We start from the raw sequence: 19,969 nt of genomic DNA, 5'->3' as shown, positions 1-19,969 counted from the left end.
GTCATTAGAGTATTAGTAGACTGTTTGCTTAATATTTGCTAACACTTTATTTTGTTGGTCCCCCAACAGACAAGTCAACTTATTCTACTAACCCGAACCCTAACACCTAACCATAACGTACCAGTCCACTGACAGTCTACAATAGTCTATACGCTAATGAGAGTTAGTTGACATGTAGTTGAAAAGTTAGCTTATAGTTAGTAGAATGTCTAAAGTGGACTATTTAAATAAAGTGTAACCAAATTTCTTTATTCTATTAAACACACAGGAAGATATTTTGAAGAATGTCGGTAACCAAACAGGGACAGTTGATGGGGACCCATTGACTTCCATGGTATTTTTCTTTTCCATATGGAAGTCAATGGGTCCCCATCAACTGTTTGGTTACTGACATTTTTCAAAATGTCTTCTTTTATAGCAATTCAAACAGGTTTGTAACAACTTGAGGGTGAGTAAATGATGACAGAGTTTTCATTTTTGGGTGACCTATCCCAATCCCACTGAAAAAAAAAAAAGATCGTTCTGAAAACAAAAGAGTAGACATGGCTTGGCATACCTAACATTACTGTATTGTTCTGATATAGAATTGATGTGGTTAAGATTAGTTGTGATAAGACAGATTAAGATGTAAATGGATATAGAGAGAAAACAAATAACACTGTTATTTGTTTTTTGGCACAGAAATGTAGAAAGTAAATGAGAACTTAGTGGAAGGGAGCAGAGGGACATGAGATGGAAACAGTGATGAATAGAGAGATAGAGAGGGAAGAGCATTATTCAAAAAAAGTGAGAGAGAAAGATAGAAAGAGAGAGATAGCCCTCACTCTGGAGGAGTGGTCTTCCCTCTGCTCAAAAGGATTCAGAGCTGAACACACCATCACACTCGACACACACACACACACACACACCTGCTGTGGATATGCCGTTCACTGTTGTGCTGGATGGACCCGCACCGTGGGGCTTTCGACTTATTGGAGGACAAGACTTCAGCCAACCATTCACCGTCGCCAAAGTGAGTGTGTGTGTGTGCATTTACCTGTTTAGGATTTTGTTATAATTCAGTGAAAAACAAAAGGTCATTGTTTGTTATAAATAACTTTTTCATGTTCAAAAGGGCAGCTGACCGATTTATAGAAATAGCGTCTTACATCACCCATATAGACCTAGAAAATACACTTAATCTGATGGCAGACTTGACTGCTGAATCACTGATCTGTTTCAGGAAGTGTGTTCATATGCCCTATAAAAATTATGTTTCTCATTGATTCATTCCCACATATTCTATAATAATAATTACAACAAAAATATAAATGATAATAATAATAATAATTATAATTATAGTATATACATGTAAAAATATATATGCAATATAATATAAAACAATATAATTAAATTAGAACATTATATTATTATTATTATTATTATTATATAAATATCAAATTTGAAATGTTTAAAATATATTCTGTATTTATGTTGCTCAATAAGAAAAGGACCCTTCACAATGCATGACAATAAAGTGAATAGTGAATAGAGAAGGAATAGTAAAATACGTAAAACACAAGGTTGGGTAAAAGAAAAGAAATATGACTTGATTGTGTAAAACAAAATCTGGCATGACTCGAGGATTGCAGTATAAGATGCCTTATAAAGAGAATGTTTTATGGGGAAGAACAATGGCTGTCCTCCTGCTCTATTTATGTTGCACTGACTGTGTGCATGTGTGTAGCTAAAATTGTTGATGAATCATTCATGCTGGAACTAACATTTGGATCCTCACACCTGTTGTGGCAGTGGATTTGTGTATTCTACATCTAAACAAATGTCAGAGAGAGTCAAAAAGAAAAAGAAAGAGAGATAGGAGCACATACCTATTCAAACAGCTCTATCTTTTCGGCCCTTAAAGGGATAGTTCGTCCATAAATTAAGTCATCATGTCATTCCAAACCTGTGTGATTTTCTGTGTCTTCCATGGAACTCAAAAGGTGACTTTTTGTGGAATATCCTGGCTGCTCTTATCCAAACAGGACTGGGGCTTTTGTGTTCCAAGGAAGAAAGAAAGGTTTGGAACAACAAAGCAATAATGATAGTTTAATATATGTGTGAACTCATTTTAAGGATAAGTCTTTCAAAACAGCGGCTTAAAATTCACTTGATGTCTTCACACAATGATCAACTTATTCTTCATCCTTTCCAAAAAAAATGAATTGTTTCAATAACTTTTGCCATGTTTAAAAGGTTACAACCTATTACATGATCAAAGATCCAGTATTGAAATACACAATGAAGTTATTGTGCTGATCTGTTTGCACAGAGGTTTTATGCTTTTGTTCTCGGTGCAGCTCTAGTTTTGGATTTCTACTTGGCTTTAATGAGATTTCACACTTGGAACATTATCGGCTCACTCTGCGGGTTCAGCATGACACTGTTACCTAATCTTAACATCGCGCAGCCATTTTTGGTCAAACACTCTCCTGTCCTCTCTCTCTAGGCCTTGAGAATTGTTTTTTTTTTTACTTACAGCTGGACTGTAACCTGGACTTTATTAATCAAAGCATGTTTTACCAGCAGCGGGTTGTTGGAATGTGCTCAAAATGTAAGAGTGAGATTTGTTGGCCTTCAGACTGTGTGGAACAGATGCAGGAGAGGGATATTAAGTTTAAAACTGATTTAGTCTATTTGCACTATTTGTGGAGCAAATGACTTTTGCAGCATTTTGCCTCGATTTTTTAATAAACCTCACTAAATGTTGTTTTAAGGATGCTGATATATGTTTTAGTAGAAAAGGGACCAAAAAAAAGCGTTTACTGAAAATCAACATGATTTTAGTCTATTATGTTCTATTATATTTTCTAGTTAACATTATTTGGGGTCTGAGCATGGTTGCATTCATTTAAAATGTTGTGTATTAGATTTTGTATTTATTTTTTCATATTTATTTATTTTATTTTTAATATAATTTTCTATTTGTTTTTTGGTTTTTATTTAGATAGGATAGCTGGTCTGCATTATTGAAAGTACATCTGGGATGAGTGGATACGAGACTATAAGAAACACATTGAGTTCTTGATCCTTCTTTCTGCTTGCTGATAAAGAGCTCATCTCGGAGTCAGGACCTGATCCAAAGCCAAACCCGTGCAGTTCCACATAAAGCGCACTACATCCAGAATGCCTTGTTGTATGACTGATATGATGGATGCAACTTTACATTTGGTTCTTATACCAGTATACATGCCATTCTGCTCATGTAATGCAAGTGAAATAATGTGATGCATGTGTAGTTTAATATAATTCATCTCTAGAGCTCCAGCAGGACTGCAGAACTGCTCTGGAGACTGTTATTTCCTCCAGCATGTTTACTGTAGAGTAGTTTACACGGGTACATACCAATGATGACAAGGACTTACATATAAACACACACCTACACATGTGTATTTTTTGTTGAGTATCATATTTGATACATCAGGCTTCTAATGGCTCATTTAGTATGATATGAAATAAATGGCGCATGCTCAAGGAGGGAAAAAAACAAACTGAGCAAAACTATTCGATTTGGTGCAGTTGCTGATATTTATATGGCCAACATTTAAGATCAAATTCTGAGAGTCTGCAATGTAAAACAATGAGATCTTGATAATAGTATAGCAGACTACTTACATAAAATGCACATAATTATAAGTTGTCACTCTCCCAATAATATGTTTTAGTAAGATGATATTTAAATGCTTAGTTTTAGGATTTAAAGCTCTGTAGTTTTTTATTGTGGGGGCAAAACACATAATGCAATGCAATAAAATGATTCAACTTTCCTCAAAGGCCTGATTGTACAGTATGTATGGATAGTCAAGTAAACCGAAGTGGCTTCGGTCCAGTAAGAGTTCATCTTGAAAAATTACTAACATATGGTTACACTTTATTTTAAGGTGACGTTGCTACAGTGTAATTACACAAAATAAGTACTGAGTAATATGAATTAGCTACATTATAGGGTTAAGGTCAGGGTTAAGATTTGGTTTAGGTTTAGTTGCTTGTAATTATGCATCATTTACTTTTATTAGTAGCCTATAGTAAGTGCATATAACTTCAGTAACTATGTCACATTAAAATAAAATGTTACCAGTTATTCTTATGTTTACTTTATAAAAATAAGTAAAGATTTCACAGCAAGACATGTGACACCAAAACCTCAGGGTAGACATTCTTAAAATTATACTAAAAAAGTATACCATACATCTGAGATCAGAATGTACTGTAGTAGAATTTACAACAGGTTTTTCAGCAATTTAGAGGCTTTAGAAAATTGTTTGTCAAATATGATATAGTATGCTTTATATGGTTAATAAGCGAAGTCTTTATTATTATTATTATTATTAATAAAGACAAAACAAATTATATTAACCATATGAACCAATGTTGCAGCTTTGCCATTTGCTAACACTAATTAGCTTCTGTTGAAGTTGTCTACTATTATGTGTTTTCAGATATCACCAGGAAGTAAAGCTTCCAGTGTCAACCTCTCTCCTGGAGACATAATTTTAGCGATAGATGGAGTTTCTACAGAAAAAATGATGCACTCTGAGGCTCAGAATCTAATCAAGGATGCCGCCTATCAGCTCACACTTACTGTTGAAAGGTCAGAGGTCAACTAAAGGTCCATGTGAATGTGCTTGAGTACAACTTGACTAACTGCTGCACACTGCATCAACATTGTCCTTTACATGCAACAACACCAATACCACATGGCACAAGCTGGTTCTGCGGCCAATGAGATCGCTTCCTCAACATTTAAATAGTCTCGTTCAGTGTTTGCTATAAGCTAGTCCTGCAGAGTGCTATCAGAGTTCCTCTAAACCCTCCACCACCCCCAGCTCCACCTGTCTAGATCTGCATGTGGGATTTATGTATGTTTATTTTTGCAGCACCATATCTTACATGCTCACAGCACGGTGTCTGTGTCTCTGTGTCTAGCTCGTCCATATGCACTGCAGCAGAAGATCTAGTCCGCCAAAACCAAATATATTAACAATTTTTATTAACATGCCAATACTTCAAGAGTTATCATGATTAAAATGTATTCAGAGCAAATAAGAAAAACAAGAAATAATTAAAAATGTGATCCCATTATTGTTTTGCAGACCAGAGACTAAGTTGTGGTCACCAAATATCACTGAAGACAACAAAACCAACCCATTTAAAATGAGTCTAGAGGCAGAGAGACAAGTATGTGTCTTCATAGCTTACATGTGACGTATATCTGCACAGTCTTATATTATCTTTGATGCTTATAATTTTGGCTGACAGGAGTACAGACCAATAGGAACAGGCCATAATCGAAGGGCTTCACCCTTTGTGGCTGCAGCCAACATCGATGAATCGCGTCAGGTGGTGAGCCCAACCTACAACTCCCCTATCGGCCTTTACTCTTCAGGCAATATCCAGGATGCCTTACAAGGACAACTCAAGGGCCTCATCCATAACAAACCAGACAGGTGACTGTTACAGTCCTTCATACCTGTCTAACTACTTCATCTAAAAACTATCCTTCTAGTAGAGTAAAACATGGTTATGGTTCTTATCATTATTTGAAATATAACATCTACCCTGCTAACAGGGAATGTTCTCGGAACTTTGGCTAACATTTTGCCAAGGTTCTCTCAGTCATAACAAACATTAATAGATTTATTGTTCATTATTGTCTTTAATAATGTTCTCAAAATGTTAGCACAGTTTACATCGTTCATGGAATGTTTTTTTTTTTATGTTACAATGTACAGAGAACATTCCTATAATGTTAGCAAAATTATTAAATAAATGTAATGTTCCCTTTAAAAAAAAACATTAAAAAAAATAAATAAAAAAACAGGCAGTTTTGAACGTTCATGGAACATTAAGAAATAACATTTTCATAACTTAATGGGAAAGTTAGCAAAAGGTTTTTAGAAAACATTTTGGTTAGCGGGGTAGTTTGATTCTATGGACGGGAATACAGTGGAATTATGTGTGTCTAGTCCCAGGAAGCTTAGCAATATAGAGGATTCAGATGTATATCGGATGCTGCTGAGAAATCAAGATGAGGACGAACCCCACGAACCGCGACAGTCTGGATCCTTTAAAGCCTTACAGAGCTTCATCAACAGTGAAGGTATGACACACATGTACACACAAAAAACCTCAACAGTATCAACAGTAATGGATAAAGAGACACAAAAAAGTTTAATCATTCTTTAAATATACCAATTTTAGCCATATAAATCTTGGATTGTTTGCTAAAAAAAAAAGATTTCTGACATATTTTAGATAAAAGGCATAATGTTTGTGTTTAGTTACATGCTGTTCTGAATAGATGTAATACACATGTCAGTGGCGGATTTAGGCATGGGCGACATCTTGCCGGGGTCGGCATTAGGTGCCCGCACACAAAAAGCAAACAAACAAAAAAACGTAATGGGGAAACCGATTAACGGTCACTGGAAGCAGTATCGGCCAATACCGATCACTGAAATAAATAAATAGAAGGCTTCAAACAGACCCACAGCTATTCTTAACAACAATGTACTATATATTACATATTAAAATTAAGAGATGAGAAAGTATCATGAGTAGACAACTTTATTTATTGGCACACAACATGCAACATTTTCCATTCCCTCTCTTAGAGGTGACTAGGAACAAATATAGCATACCTGTGAAATAGATCATTTAAAACAAGAAAGACAGAACAAGTCTATCAACAACAAGATATCAAATAAAACAAAACTGCATAGTTGTCACTGTATAAATTAGAAATAGATTATTATAATAAATTTAAATATACTAAAGAGCAGTGGGTAAATTTCTCTTTGTTTTTTGTTGTTTGTACATTAATGACACAGACAGCAGCAGGAATATTAGGCTGCTGTCACTTTAAGACCGAATGCACGGATCCAATATACTGAAACACATTCATTTTCTGTAAACAAATAATAGAATCAGATTGCAACGTTTGGGGTACATATAAACAGTACTTTGGAAATCGAGATAACAAACATGGTATACTGGAATTCAGATCTTTTTGATCTTTGACAGGTACACGTCCATTAGTGACAAGGAAAGTCTGTGCCCCCACGACCAGGCCATCTGCTCCTGCGGGGAACTTGCACAAGTTACCAATGTGTGATAAGTGTGGGAACGGCATAGTGTAAGTCAGTTCACCGGAGCCATTGCATTGTCAAAACACTTATTTAAATACAACATTAGTAAGACGAGCCACCAGGTGTTTCTTTTATAGATGCACCGAAAATTCAGTACGATATTAAAATTCATGTTATGGCTGATAATGATATCTATCATAAATGTACACTACCGTTCAAAAGTTGTAAGTTTGGGATCAGTACGATTTTGTTTTTTCTGATAGAAGTTAATACTTTTGACAGTTAATGACAATAAAGACATTTGTTACAAAATATTTACCTTTCAAATAAATGTTGTTCTTTTGAATTTCATCGAAGAATCCTGAGAAAAAATATGAATATTAAAATATAAAGCAGCCCAACTGTTTTCAACATTGATAAGAAATGTTTCTTGAGCATCAAATCATGTGACACTGAAGACTGGAGTAATGACTACTGAAAATTCAGCTTTGCAATCATAGGAATACATGACATTTTAAAATAAAATAGAAACCAGTTCTTTTCAATTCTAATATTATTTCACAATATTAGTTTTTACTGTATTTTTGATCAATCTTATTTCATAAACAAAAACATCTTAACAATCCCAAACTTGTGAACGGTCAGCCATACGCTAAGATGAAGATGAATCCAGGTTAACATTCTTGTCTCTCTCTCTGATCGGCTCTGTTTTCTCAGTGGGACGGTTGTGAAGGTTCAGGATAAGCTTCGTCACCCGGACTGTTTTGTGTGTACAGAATGTGAGGAAAACCTAAAGCAGAAAGGATACTACTTCATAGATGATGAGCTGTACTGTGAAACCCACGCTCATGCCCGGGCAAAACCTCCTGAGAGTCCAGACCTCTGACCTTCTCACTAACTCTAAGTCTAGGCACTAACTACAAGTCAACTACTCAGTGCATGAACATCTTGTTTTAACCACAGACACAAACATTTTGCCACAAATCATGATGGACACAGGTTTATGGATAGTGCATTGTCGTGTTGTGTGCTGAGATGCAGTATTTTACACTTACTTTGTAGGAACGTGTGTTGCCTGAAGTTTATGAATAAAGCATTTTGTTTTTTGAGAATCATAATTCTCTTGTGTTTAAAGCAGGACAGGGGAGAGCTTTCCTGACACATGAAACATAATGTCCATCAAGACTCACAACAAGTGGTTTTGTGTATTTACATCATTGCCATGTTTCATTTGCTTGCAGGTCACAGAAGAATTTCTAAATGAGTGATGGATAGAGTTACTAGAAAGCATTTCTTAATTTCGATTCTGAATCCTTTGTTCTACTTATGACATAAAGAGAAGTCTGCTTTGGAATTTTACTGTCACCTGGAGTAATGTACACAAGTGAAATGTAGCTTATTGTTATTGTGTTTTCTGCACACATCACATTTAATGTCTTTTCATCTCAAGCATGCCCTTCACTGACACTATTGCCTCTTAAAGGTTTCTTTTGATTCAACTTTATTAGTGGCAAAATTGTTCAGTTTGGTGAAAATAAAACAACTGATATAAATAAAATTGTATTAAAAGTCTGGGTCTGGCACAAGTTGTATTTTCAGGGGATTTTATGGTACTAATATTTACTCTGTATTTATAATCCATTTATTCACTTTTTAAGCATAGACCTGAAAATGTAATTTCCAACTTAAACTGTCGTAAATCTTGAATCTTTAGAGCACAGACTTAAGTTTGATCTCTTTACAAAGACGACACTTGGCAGATTATTGCTGAAGTGTAAAAAGTTTTAAAATGTGAACTTAAAAAAAGTTACAGATCTTTTATGTTTATTGTTATGAAAAAATACTATTTTCATATATATATATATATATTTTTTTTTCAAAAACAAGTTTTACTCTAAAACTGTAAGAAAATCAAACCCATAAATCTAAACAAGTTTGAGCCTGATATATATTAAAAAAAAATGCTTTCAGTAAGATTTTGTTTGGCCGCAGTACCAAAAGTTTTCACTAGATGGAGTTCGTCTCCCATTCATTTCCAATGCGGAATAAATGAGTGTGACTATTTTTACTATTTTACTGGGCCATTTAAACTTTTCGAATCATGTCCATTATTTTTATGTGCGTGTGTTCACAGCAAGTGCCAAAACCTTTACCAAGTTTCTCCAAATCACAATTGCGAGTTTACATCTCGCAATTTTGATGTAAACTCGCAAAAAAATACGATCTATGAGAATAAAAAGTCGCAAGAACGAGGTGACGTAGTGACGCGAACCACACTAAATCTAACATCGCCTTGGTTACCAGATACACTCATCAAACTACTGGAAATGTGAGTCGAAGCAAGAAGAAGTATAATCAAATTATCAGTCCTTCTCTTCGCGGTATGTACTTTTTCATCCACAAACAGACGTAGGTCTAGAGAATGTCCTAAAATGGTACCATGTAGCCTATGCTATGATACAAAATAGGCCCTGTTAGCCTAAATAAATCAATATTTACTCTTGCCCTGTTAATTTTAAAGTAAAATTTCCCGGTTTTGGTCATTAAAATGATATTAGAATATTAAAACACGTTAACCTGTTAACTGGCACCCCCCTTTTTTTTGCATAGACATAAAAATCACTATCCAAACTTAAATGGTTGTAATTCAGGAATGCTTTGGAATATAGACCTATGGCTGGTCTTGTTTTAAAGAAGACATTTTCCAGATTATTGTAGAAGTCCAGAAATTGTAAAAAATGAAATAGAAAAAAAGTTATATAAGTTTGAGTTTATGAAATTGTGTAATGTAAAAATATAATGATTAATATTTTATATAAAATATATATATTACAAAATATATTTTCCTCTAAAACTGCAAGAAAATTAAAGTCAAATATCTGAACAAGTTGTATTCCAAATTTTAGGTTGATATCTCAAAAAATGAGCTTTCAGTAAGATTTTATTCGGGCGCAGTACCCAACTTTTTCACTAGGTGAACACCAGACTCCATTACTGCCCATATAAGGGCGCCTCCATTTTCATATGTTTTGAGTGATCTGAACCATGTATTTCCATAATTTTCATACAATTTATGAAGTAGACATCCTATTCAGAAGTAGTAGGGGTGGTTTGGCAGTATTTGATTTGAATTAAACCTCTAATAAATGCATAAAGACTACGTTATAGCGTTATAGCTCGCAGCCGCATTACAAATCGAGAATCCATACATTTTTCTTTATATTTAAAACATTTTCAGACCTTTTTTTCTCATAAAATGGAATTGGTGTTATCTTTTGAACTCATGGCATGAAAACAAACTGAGGTTTCTACCAATCTTTCATGATTTTTCATGTTTATTGTTATTTCAAAATAAAGGCCTAAATACTCCTAATGAATATGAAATATTCTTGTTGCAAATTGATAAATTTCTGCTCCTCTGTAATATATTTTAGATAACAGCCACCAAATATGAAAACTAGAGATTTTAAGCTTTCAAATGATATATAGTTTGGCAATATTACTTTAGGTTTTTACTAAGATATTATTGTTTTAAACATGCAATGGCAAATGGGCCCGCCGGCGGGCCCATGCAGGGTTAAGAGGTTAAGCCTTGTAATTAAAATATATATTTGAACTCGTTTTAATGTAAAACGAAGTTTACCATTGAAATTAGCATGAAAGTGGACTATGTTCTGTGCACTTGTGCAGTGCATTCTTTGACAAGTGCAACAACTTTGTATGAGTGTGTTGACGCCACTAAACTTTTATACATTTCTAAAATAGTAATTCATTGCATTGGGTTGCTACATTAAATAGCCTGCATTTGAGATAATAACTAGATTATCCTTTTCAGGATTCACACACACAAGAAAAGAAGTTGCTTAGTGATATAGCAACAACTGGCATCAGTGAACAGGTTGAAGGAGAAAGCGAAAAGCTTTAAGTAGTCCAGATAAAGGAGACACAGCCGATATCATGGAGAAGTGCAGATTTTCAGACAGTAGTTTCCCATGTGGGTTAAATTCTGACCCTGCCATGCAAGCAGGTGAAGGAGGAGACCGTTCCAATGTTATAGACAGCAAGTCCAAAGCAACAGACCATAAAGACACTGTGCGGAAACTAAGCAATGCAATGCTGCCTCTTGAGGAGGACAACTTAGTACTGAGTATGAAAGAAAATAAAGCCATGAAACCTGAATCAGGCTGTAATGATTACAGTCTTGCAGCTAAGCCAACTCGTCAATGTCCATTTGAGGTTTATTTACAAAAGTGCACACAATTAGAGAAGGAAAACCTAGAGGTTAAGAAGAAGCTTAGAAAGACAGAGAAGTATTCCAAGGAATGCAAAACAGAGCTGCAGAGATTTGTGAATAGGTTTAAAGAGTTTAAGAACATAAACAAAGACCTGGATTCGAAGAACACGCACCTTCTCATTAAAAACCAGCAAATGAGGCAAAGAATTACAGAGGTCTTAAAGCAGAACAAACCTCAGTACAAAGATCTAGTGAGAGTCACCAAATGCTGTGAACACCACTGTCAGGAGAAGCAGCAACTAAGAGAAACAGTCGTTTTACTCCAAGAGGGGGTAAAGAACTTGACAGAACCAGTTGAAACTCAAAGAATGAATCAGGATTCAGAAATCAAGATTGTAACTCAGCTACAACAGGAAAACCAAAGTCTAAGAGAGAGACTGGACCGCAACAGTCAGGTCATAAAAGATGCTGAAAGTAGAGCCGAGAGAGTTCAGCAGGAGCTGGGTGAGCTTGAGTGTTGTCTGCTCACTGTACAGACTGAGAGGAATCTACTGAGACATGAAGTGAAGAGGCTCCATAAGGATTATATCAGCCTTACTAACAGCATCTCACTGCAGCTCAAAGGAAACAACAAAGCTGCTGGTCTCAGGGGGTTTTCAGGGAAACCCACAGAGAGCAATGCTTTACAGTCACCAGGACAACATCTACCAGTTCAGGATCCTTTAGGTATATGAAAAGCCGTTTTAACATTTGACCCTTAAAACGTACTATACTACTACCACATTTTAGGTACTACTTATTTTTTTAGAATGTATTATTAGATAGATACTAGTAGTACTTATTTATCAGATAGTATTTATGTATAACATACTAGTATTTATCTATTAGATACTAGTTCTATTTTAGGTAGCCTACTCATTCATACCCATTAAATACGTATTCATTAGTTAAGACTAATTGAAACGTGTCAATAAAAAAATGTCACATGATTTACATTTTGATGATGATCATTATTTACAAGTTAACTTTATTTTGTACTGTTTTCTTACTGATAGGAGGAGACACAACATATCAGATAAAGGTGGAATTTGAAGACAACTAAGGAGAATGAGGAAATAGAAAAGTGTTTATATGTACTTAATATGTACTTATATTTCCATGTTTTTTGTTATTTTAAATTGTATTACATTCTTATTATTATTCATTCTAAAATAAATCTCTACTGGTGAAAAAGTTTATTAACAACATTCTGTCATTAATGCTGTTTGTTTATTGGTATGTTTTTCCCTCTCTGTCCCCCCAAAATTATGTCTCTCTTTACTGTTAAAGGCTGAAAAAAAGAAAAAAACTCAAACAATATGACTTGTTCTTAAAGTCTAGAAAACAACAATACTTTTTTACATACAATTCACAATTACGATCACTTGAAAAACAGCAAAGTAGGATTGTTTACACATTGAGCAGTCACTTTTAGGTCAGCAGGGGGCAGTAAAAGACTTTTCCCTGTGATACGACTTCAAGTACACGAGGAAGATGTGGACATGTTTTATGATACGTCATCAAACATGTCAGCCTGCTGGTGACAGCCTTGATCGAGGGGATTAAAATGGTAATATGCTTCTCTTTTTTTAAACAAATATGTATTCCGTGAAACGATATTTGCACATTATGGTAATATAATAAGAACTAGCCTTTTGTCAACATGCTTCAGAGAGAAGTACATACATAATGAACTGCAAGACCTATGAACTCAAATATTTATATCTTAAGTAGTTAATGGTGTGTATTTTGATTCCCTAAGGTTTATTCAGAGGAGTGCGCGATTATTTTTCGGTTGAAAGGAATCTTGGAGTTTGCTTGCCAGCTTGACAATCCAAATGGTAAGTCTCAAATTAGAAAAGGATGAGCTGGATTTGTATTGGATACAACTTTTAACTGTCTTTTAGGCATTACATCTAAAATATGCTGAATATGGAAAAAAGTGCTCTGTGTTTTCTTTTTTTTAGCAGGTTCACAAAGTCAAAGCACCATATCAAAAGGTTTTCAGGGCCTCCGATCCAAAGTATCATCAAAAAATATTGTTTTCACTGTCTGTAACAGTCCAATATTAATATGGCCCAACACTGGTTTCCGGTCAAGCATGGAAAGCTTGACAGAAGCATCAGCATGTGGAGACATTCTGCAGTATTTAGAGTAAGTGATCTATATTGGTATCTGCATACACTTAAACACTTTCTAGTTTTTCTCAAAACTAATACACTTTATTGTTGCTTTTCACAGATCAGATGATGAAAGGAGCAAGAAGACATTAAAAAAGAAAGATAAGAAAAGATCTGGACATGTGAGAGCCTCTCTCTAGATCAGGGGTTTGCCCTTTATCCCTAAATATGATGTTCCCTTTTAAAAGAGGAAACCCTTTCTTAACTAACTATGTATACCGTATATATGAACAGAATGTAACAAAGTAACTGTGATTAATCTTATGATTACAGACTAGTCTTTAGAAAACTAAACTATTTGAAGGGTGGTGACTGTTGACAGTCACTCTAACAGAAACTCTCTTTTTCTAGACTGTAGTGAATCTGAAGCTGTTGTTTGAGGTCACAGACCCTGCTGGGAATGAAGCTCCTAGTCTCATCCGAGTGGACACACAGCAGCACTGTGTGAAGATGCCATTGCATTTAGACTGTGTTTTGTCTGTGACCACTGATGAGAGCCTGGCATCGTGAGTGCATTTTTTTTGTCTCAAGTTGTCTTAAAACTGTAAGGTAGTGCTGTTTTTATTGCAGTGATTTTAATGCTAATATCTGGATATGTGTGTGTGATTGTCCAGTGTGTGTACAGGGCTGGTGGAGACATTAAGGAAGCAGTTAGCAGAAATGGAAGAGGTGGTGCAGCGGTACAGGAAGGGCTCCTCGTTTCTGGTGCCACAGCCATTTCACTTTCAACTGCCTGAACCAGCTGGACTCACCACAGTAATCTACCCAGCAGGAGTGCCAGACAGCCAGTTACAGGCGATCAGAGAGGCAAGACAAGCACAGATTCACTACCATACAATTTTTTTTTTAAAGAAAATGAATAGTTGTTCAGCAAGGATGCATTGAATTGACAGAGTTTTACTGATTGTCACAAAAGATTTCTATTTCAAATCATTTCTGTTCTTTTGAACTTTCTATTCAGCAAATAATCCTGAAAACATTTTATCTCCGTTTCCACAAAAATATAGAGCCGCACAACTGTTTTTATCATTGATAATGATCATAAGAAATGTTTCTTGAGCACCGAATCAGAATATTATTATGGTTTCTGATGGATCATATGACACTGAAGAGTGAATGTCTATTAAGAAAAATGGCTGTTGATTCAGCTTTGCAATCAGTAATAAATTACATTTTAAAATATATTAAAATAGTTATTTTAAATTGTGAAATATTATTACAATGTTACTGTTTTTTTACTATATATTTGATCAAATAAATCTCATGATGCTTTGGTGAGCATAAGATACATTTTTTCAAAAACATTACCGACCCCAGCCCATTGTTATTAATGAGAAATCCACGGTAACGCTTCCTTTTACAGTACAGTTCTTACGTGTACTTACAGTGTACTTGCATAGAAAGTACTGGCTAATATAAGGTAAGTACATGGGTTAGGGGTAGGTTCAGGGTTAGTACCTAGTTATTACCCAGTAATTGTAAGTACTATAATAAGTACATAGTAAGTACATGGGTAACAGGACTGTAAAAGGAAGCGTTACCAAATCCACATAGTGTTCTCTATATTAAGTCAGCTTCTTTTGTATGCAGGATCTGCACAGGAAGTTTGAGTTGCCAAGTGACAGGCCATACCTGAGACGTGCCAATGCCTTTCATTTCCCTGATGCAGCCTATAAAGATGGTTATCTCCGCAATCCCCACATACACCTGAACCCACCCAACATTGAGGATGCTAAGGTGAGACTGTGCTTTAAATGAATAGTTCACCCACAAATTAAATTCATTTTCTCACCCTCATGTCATTCCAAACTTGTTATCCAAGTGTTTTTTTTTTACCTGTGGAACACAAAAAAAGAATTTTGAAAACTTTTCACACTGCTCTTTTCCATAAACAGTCTATTCAAGCTTCAAATAGGACAGAAATTCACCAGTATGCATCTTTGATTTAAAAAATAAACTTTTTATTTCCAAGCCTTCTGAAGTCATATGAGCATTTTGTGTGAGAAACAGATGGCAATTTAAGCTGTTAATCAGTGCACTTTCTGTAAAGCTGCTTTGAAACAATATGTATTGTGAAAAGCGCTATACAAATAAAATTTAATTTAATTTAATTTAATTGATTCTTCCCTCTACACTTATTTTAAAAAGGCACTTTTAGTTCGTTCACTTTAAAAATGGGAACTTTAGACATCTCAGATTGATGTGATTGATGACAAACACCAAAGAAAAATGCCTGCATCCAAAATCGCATTCTCTCTATGAGTAGGTACTTACTTTGACAAAGTAATTTGCAATCGCTAAAAAACATGTTCTATATAGAATGAATGTGTGTAGTATGAATGTACATTACTCGCCATATCACTGTCACATGACCTACCAGCGTCACTTGCGTTACTTCACTGCCATTCACAAATCCTCTCCCATGGCCTCATGGGATATTAAAGTGTCCAGTGTATGCACACTTCAAAATCTTGCCAGAATTACTAGGTCCCCTGGGTATTTTTTCCCTAGTCTTTCATGAGTACTTTGAATTCGGACTTCTCTTGTGAGTAGTGACTTTGGTAACTACCGGTAAGTAGGTAAATAATGGCAAGATTTTCATTTGTGCATGAACGGGGGTTGGATATGTTCATGAGCACTTTTTAAAGTGTCAAATCTCTTGATACCAATACTAGTAAGTTTAACAAATCAAACTGTCTTTTTCTTCTCTATCTCTCTAGCTGTATCTGGTACAGGGTGTGTACATTTATCATCACTACATGCAGGATCGTGTGGATGATGATGGCTGGGGATGTGCATATCGTTCCCTTCAGACTATCTGCTCCTGGTTCCAGCAGCAAGGATATGTGGAGACAGCTGTTCCCACACACACGCAGATCCAGCAGGTAAACAAAACTGTCACTGTATATGGCAACTCTGGCCCTCGAATTTCCTGCAGTTTATCTTCAACCTCGATTAAACGCACCTGCCTGTAACTTTCTAGTAATCCTGAAGACCTTGATTAGCTTATTCAGGTGTGTTTGATTTGTGTTGGAGCAAAACTCTGCAGGAAAGTGGACCTCGAGGGCCAGAGTTGACAACCCCTGTTATATGGGATGGTATTAAAGTTATGCTGTCTTGTTATATGGATTAACTGCCATTATAATCTGTACATTTGTTGGTTTGTCAGGCTCTTGTAGATGTTGGGGATAAAGAGCCACGTTTTGTGGGTTCACGTCAGTGGATCGGCTCCATTGAAGTTCAGGTTGTCCTTAATCAACTGCTGGGGGTCACCTCAAAGATCTTGTTTGTCAGGTAGATAGAGGTTTTGTATGTTTATTATTTAGGGTGATTATGCATTTTTCCTTTATAATGGGCAGGTTATGTTGGGGTGGATTCTGAAAAATTTTATAGAATTGAGCTATGCATTTTGGTTAAAAGCTGGAATAATATACAGTTGGTCAATCTGACCAAACCAACACTAGTCTAGCCCCCTGTTTCACAGACAAAGCTTAAAGCTGCAGTAGGGAGTTTTGAGAAAACGTTGATTTAGCCTGAAAATTTGAACAAGCACAACTTACAGGTCCCACCCCCTTGCTCTCTGCTGCGCTACAGCCCTCCCTCCACAGCTCGTCCTCCACAGCGGAGCCTGTCGTGAACGCGCAGGCTAGTAAACACAGGGCCACCCATAACGGCGGATAAAAAGTTATATGGCACATTCACTAATAGAGACTAAACGTCAATAATATGCTTTACATTGACTATGGCCTGCCCATACTTTGACTATAAACTTGGTCCTCAAATCATTATGTATTTTCCAATAGCCTACATGTAACTTTATAACGTTGCACTCTTTCTATAAGTTATAAATAGCTAGTAAGATAACGTTAATGTAACGGTAACTAACGTTACAGTATGTAAGTAATTATTCTAGCGATATATAATGCTAGATAAGGTGTGCTAGTACATTATTTCAGCAACATGACAAGCCAGTGAATTAGCAGGTTTCAATTGTTGCTTAGCAGAGTGCGTGACATTTTATCTACATGTTATTATCGTCATCAGTCTTTTTCCTTTTACCTCTTTGTTTTATGAGCAGGTGTCACTCGAGAATTGGCAGTTTAGGTTGTTTCTCCGTCATAAGCACAGCTGCAGCACGTCGGCAATCTTAAGTTTGAACCGGTTTGAACGACGGCTCGCGCTCCGGCGCTCGCGCTGTGCAAGAGAGGGGTGTGATCAGCGCGTACACAAGCGTGACTGACACTGCTAAGACACTCCTCTCGGCTCTGATTGGTTGTTTCTGACCGGGAGCGTGTATTTCTTGCAAATGGCAATAGGACCACTGGGAGGAGCCAGAGGAGCTTGATTTTTAAACAGATTATCTGTCTCATATTCTACTGTCAGGACATAATGACAGTTTTAGCAAATACATGTTTTCAAAAGTTACCTACAGGAGCTTTAAGCCTAGTCCCAGACAAAAATGCATGTTGAGCTGTTTTAACTGAAAGCAACTTGCACTGACATATCTTAAAATATGTCGCTGCCATTGTTTTGAATCAAGATACACACCAGTAATGTTTTTTTTCTAAGGCATGTTTATAAAAGCTTCTTAAATGTCCTAACTGAACTAAAGCCTAATACTGGCTTAATCTAAGCCCTGTCTGTGAAACCTGAACTTCAGAGGATCACATTACCAGATTTTTCAAGTCTTTTAAAACTCAACAAAAACTAATGCAGAAACATATAAAAAAGACAACAATATGTGTTCTAAAATCAGCAGATAATAATAAATACGTTTGATATCCTGCAACTGGTTGGAATCATAGTATAAAGTTAATAAATTTTAGTCTTCATTGCCCATAGTATAATACGTGATTTCCTGTGAAATCGGTTAACCCCGACTGCTCAAAGTTTGGCTCTGAATTTCTGTAACTAGCTTCAACTTTTCTAGACTGTAAATCGGGGCAAAAATCTAGGCAAAAGTCGTGTGATGTATTCCAGCCTTAAGCTTAACTAAAGCTGATGCTAGATTAACAATGAAAGTTTCTGAATGGCTTGATTTGTAAAAATGGTTGTCTTTCTGTTAAAGTCAGGGATCTGAGTTGGCAACCAAGGGCAGAGAGCTGGCCAACCACTTCCAGACTGAAGGAACTCCTGTCATGATTGGTGCGTTAAAATGATCTTCAGCGCCTTCCTTCAACTTGTGATTGAATGGGAGCAAGGTTTTTCCCCAAAAAAATTATATTATCATAATCAACTTCTGATCTGGTATAATAAGAAATGTTTCTTGAGCACCAAATCCGCATTAGAATGATTTCTGAAGGATCATGTGAGTAATGGCTGCAGAAAATTCAGCTTTGCCTTTACAGGAAAAAAAATACATTTTAGATACTACTTTAAAAAATGTGAAGAAATAAAACATTGTTTTTTTTTCTATGCAATTTACTGTTTTGCTTTTTTACTTTTTTAGATGTTAAAGCTTGGAAATTCTTTCTCACCAGGTGGGGGGGTACTTGCACACACTATTCTAGGCGTAGCGTGGAGTGAGAACTCTGGACAAATACGCTTTCTTATCCTGGACCCTCACTATACTGGTGGAGAGGACTTGCAAACCATCACTGACAAGGTACATTTGACAACATCACATCTGTCTGGCCTGTCCTAATACATAATAATTCGTTCTTTCTTCCATTATATCCAGACACAGATGGGATTTAAAGTGTAACGTGGTTTAAAACATCACTTACTTGTTTCATGTATTAGCAACTGTTTAAATGGTGTCTGATGAAACTGACAGATTTAGCTGCACCTAGAGTTTCCCCTAATATCCTATTTACGTTGGCTCCCACGTTAGTGTATTATGAGTTATATCATTTGTCAATCGATAGCTCAGTGATTTTTTAAAGTAGGTCATTTGTTAATGTGTGTGTTTCCTTCAGGGCTGGTGTGGATGGAAGGGGCCAGAGTTCTGGGATCAAAATGCCTATTACAACCTCTGCCTTCCCCAGAGACCAAAGACCATCTGAGTCACGTGCATGACACTTATTCCTTCATACTCCTCCTGCGAGTCCATGGATTCACAGGAAGTCTCATTGTTTTTAATGAGTACAAAGCAATATGTCACAGTAAAAAGTGATTTATCATTTATTACCCATTGTCCTCCTTACAATGTTCTAAACGTTAATGCCTTTTTTAACATCCGTTTTCAGTCACGCTAAAGATCACATTGATACAGTCTCATGTGATTTTACAATCAGGTTGTAAATGGGTGATCATTTTTTTAAAAATAGAAAACTGTCAAATGCCAAAACTCTTAACAGTTTTCTTTACCAACTTCCAGTTTGGCACAGCATTTACTTTCACATCCAAAATGCACTAATACCAAAACACTTCATATATGCCTCAAATCA

General features: G+C 35.9%; 2 protein-coding genes across 4 annotated transcripts; both read left to right on the top strand.

Annotated features, from left to right (window-relative positions):
• Positions 1-882: 882 nt before the first annotated feature.
• pdlim3a (PDZ and LIM domain 3a) lies at positions 883-8,110 on the top strand. Of its 2 annotated transcripts, none has more exons than XM_056256804.1 (7): positions 883-1,012; positions 4,479-4,630; positions 5,133-5,217; positions 5,299-5,486; positions 6,006-6,133; positions 7,063-7,174; positions 7,845-8,110. In XM_056256804.1, the coding sequence occupies exons 1-7, from the start codon at positions 920-922 to the stop codon at positions 8,011-8,013; spliced, it is 927 nt and encodes a 308-aa protein (XP_056112779.1). In that variant the 5' UTR covers positions 883-919; the 3' UTR covers positions 8,014-8,110. The 2 variants fall into 2 exon arrangements, with proteins under 2 accessions (XP_056112779.1, XP_056112778.1); XM_056256803.1 differs by having other exon boundaries at positions 6,006-6,139.
• A 4,843-nt stretch (positions 8,111-12,953) lies between these two features.
• Positions 12,954-19,706, top strand: ufsp2 (ufm1-specific peptidase 2). Of its 2 annotated transcripts, none has more exons than XM_056256802.1 (12): positions 12,954-12,970; positions 13,163-13,241; positions 13,371-13,554; positions 13,642-13,702; positions 13,932-14,086; positions 14,195-14,387; positions 15,171-15,317; positions 16,301-16,465; positions 16,750-16,874; positions 18,649-18,725; positions 19,061-19,185; positions 19,499-19,706. In XM_056256802.1, exons 1-12 carry the CDS (start codon positions 12,968-12,970, stop codon positions 19,583-19,585), a joined length of 1,401 nt encoding a protein of 466 aa, XP_056112777.1. In that variant the 5' UTR covers positions 12,954-12,967; the 3' UTR covers positions 19,586-19,706. The 2 variants fall into 2 exon arrangements, with proteins under 2 accessions (XP_056112777.1, XP_056112776.1); XM_056256801.1 differs by having other exon boundaries at positions 13,368-13,554.
• The last annotated feature ends 263 nt before the right edge of the window (positions 19,707-19,969 follow it).

This window comes from Rhinichthys klamathensis, unplaced genomic scaffold (assembly GCF_029890125.1).
Source record: "Rhinichthys klamathensis goyatoka isolate OS25496 unplaced genomic scaffold, OSU_Roscu_1.1 h1tg000133l_1, whole genome shotgun sequence".
Lineage (NCBI taxonomy): Eukaryota > Metazoa > Chordata > Actinopteri > Cypriniformes > Leuciscidae > Rhinichthys > Rhinichthys klamathensis.
The sequence above is the reverse complement of the archived record's forward strand: the minus strand, read 5'-3'. Positions and strand labels throughout refer to the sequence as shown.

What these genes read in the sequence shown, in the direction of transcription:
- ufsp2 (XM_056256801.1), top strand. An exon ending in CCAGCTTGACAATCCAAATG is followed by an intron (nt 13,242 to 13,367) that starts GTAAGTCTCAAA and finishes TCTTTTTTTTAG; the next exon opens with CAGGTTCACAAAGTCAAAGC. An exon ending in CCAACATTGAGGATGCTAAG is followed by an intron (nt 15,318 to 16,300) that starts GTGAGACTGTGC and finishes CTATCTCTCTAG; the next exon opens with CTGTATCTGGTACAGGGTGT.
- pdlim3a (XM_056256803.1), top strand. Translation starts at nt 920, where the DNA reads ATGCCGTTCACTGTTGTGCTGGATGGACCCGCACCGTGGGGCTTTCGA. An exon ending in AACCATTCACCGTCGCCAAA is followed by an intron (nt 1,013 to 4,478) that starts GTGAGTGTGTGT and finishes ATGTGTTTTCAG; the next exon opens with ATATCACCAGGAAGTAAAGC. An exon ending in AAGTGTGGGAACGGCATAGT is followed by an intron (nt 7,175 to 7,844) that starts GTAAGTCAGTTC and finishes CTGTTTTCTCAG; the next exon opens with TGGGACGGTTGTGAAGGTTC.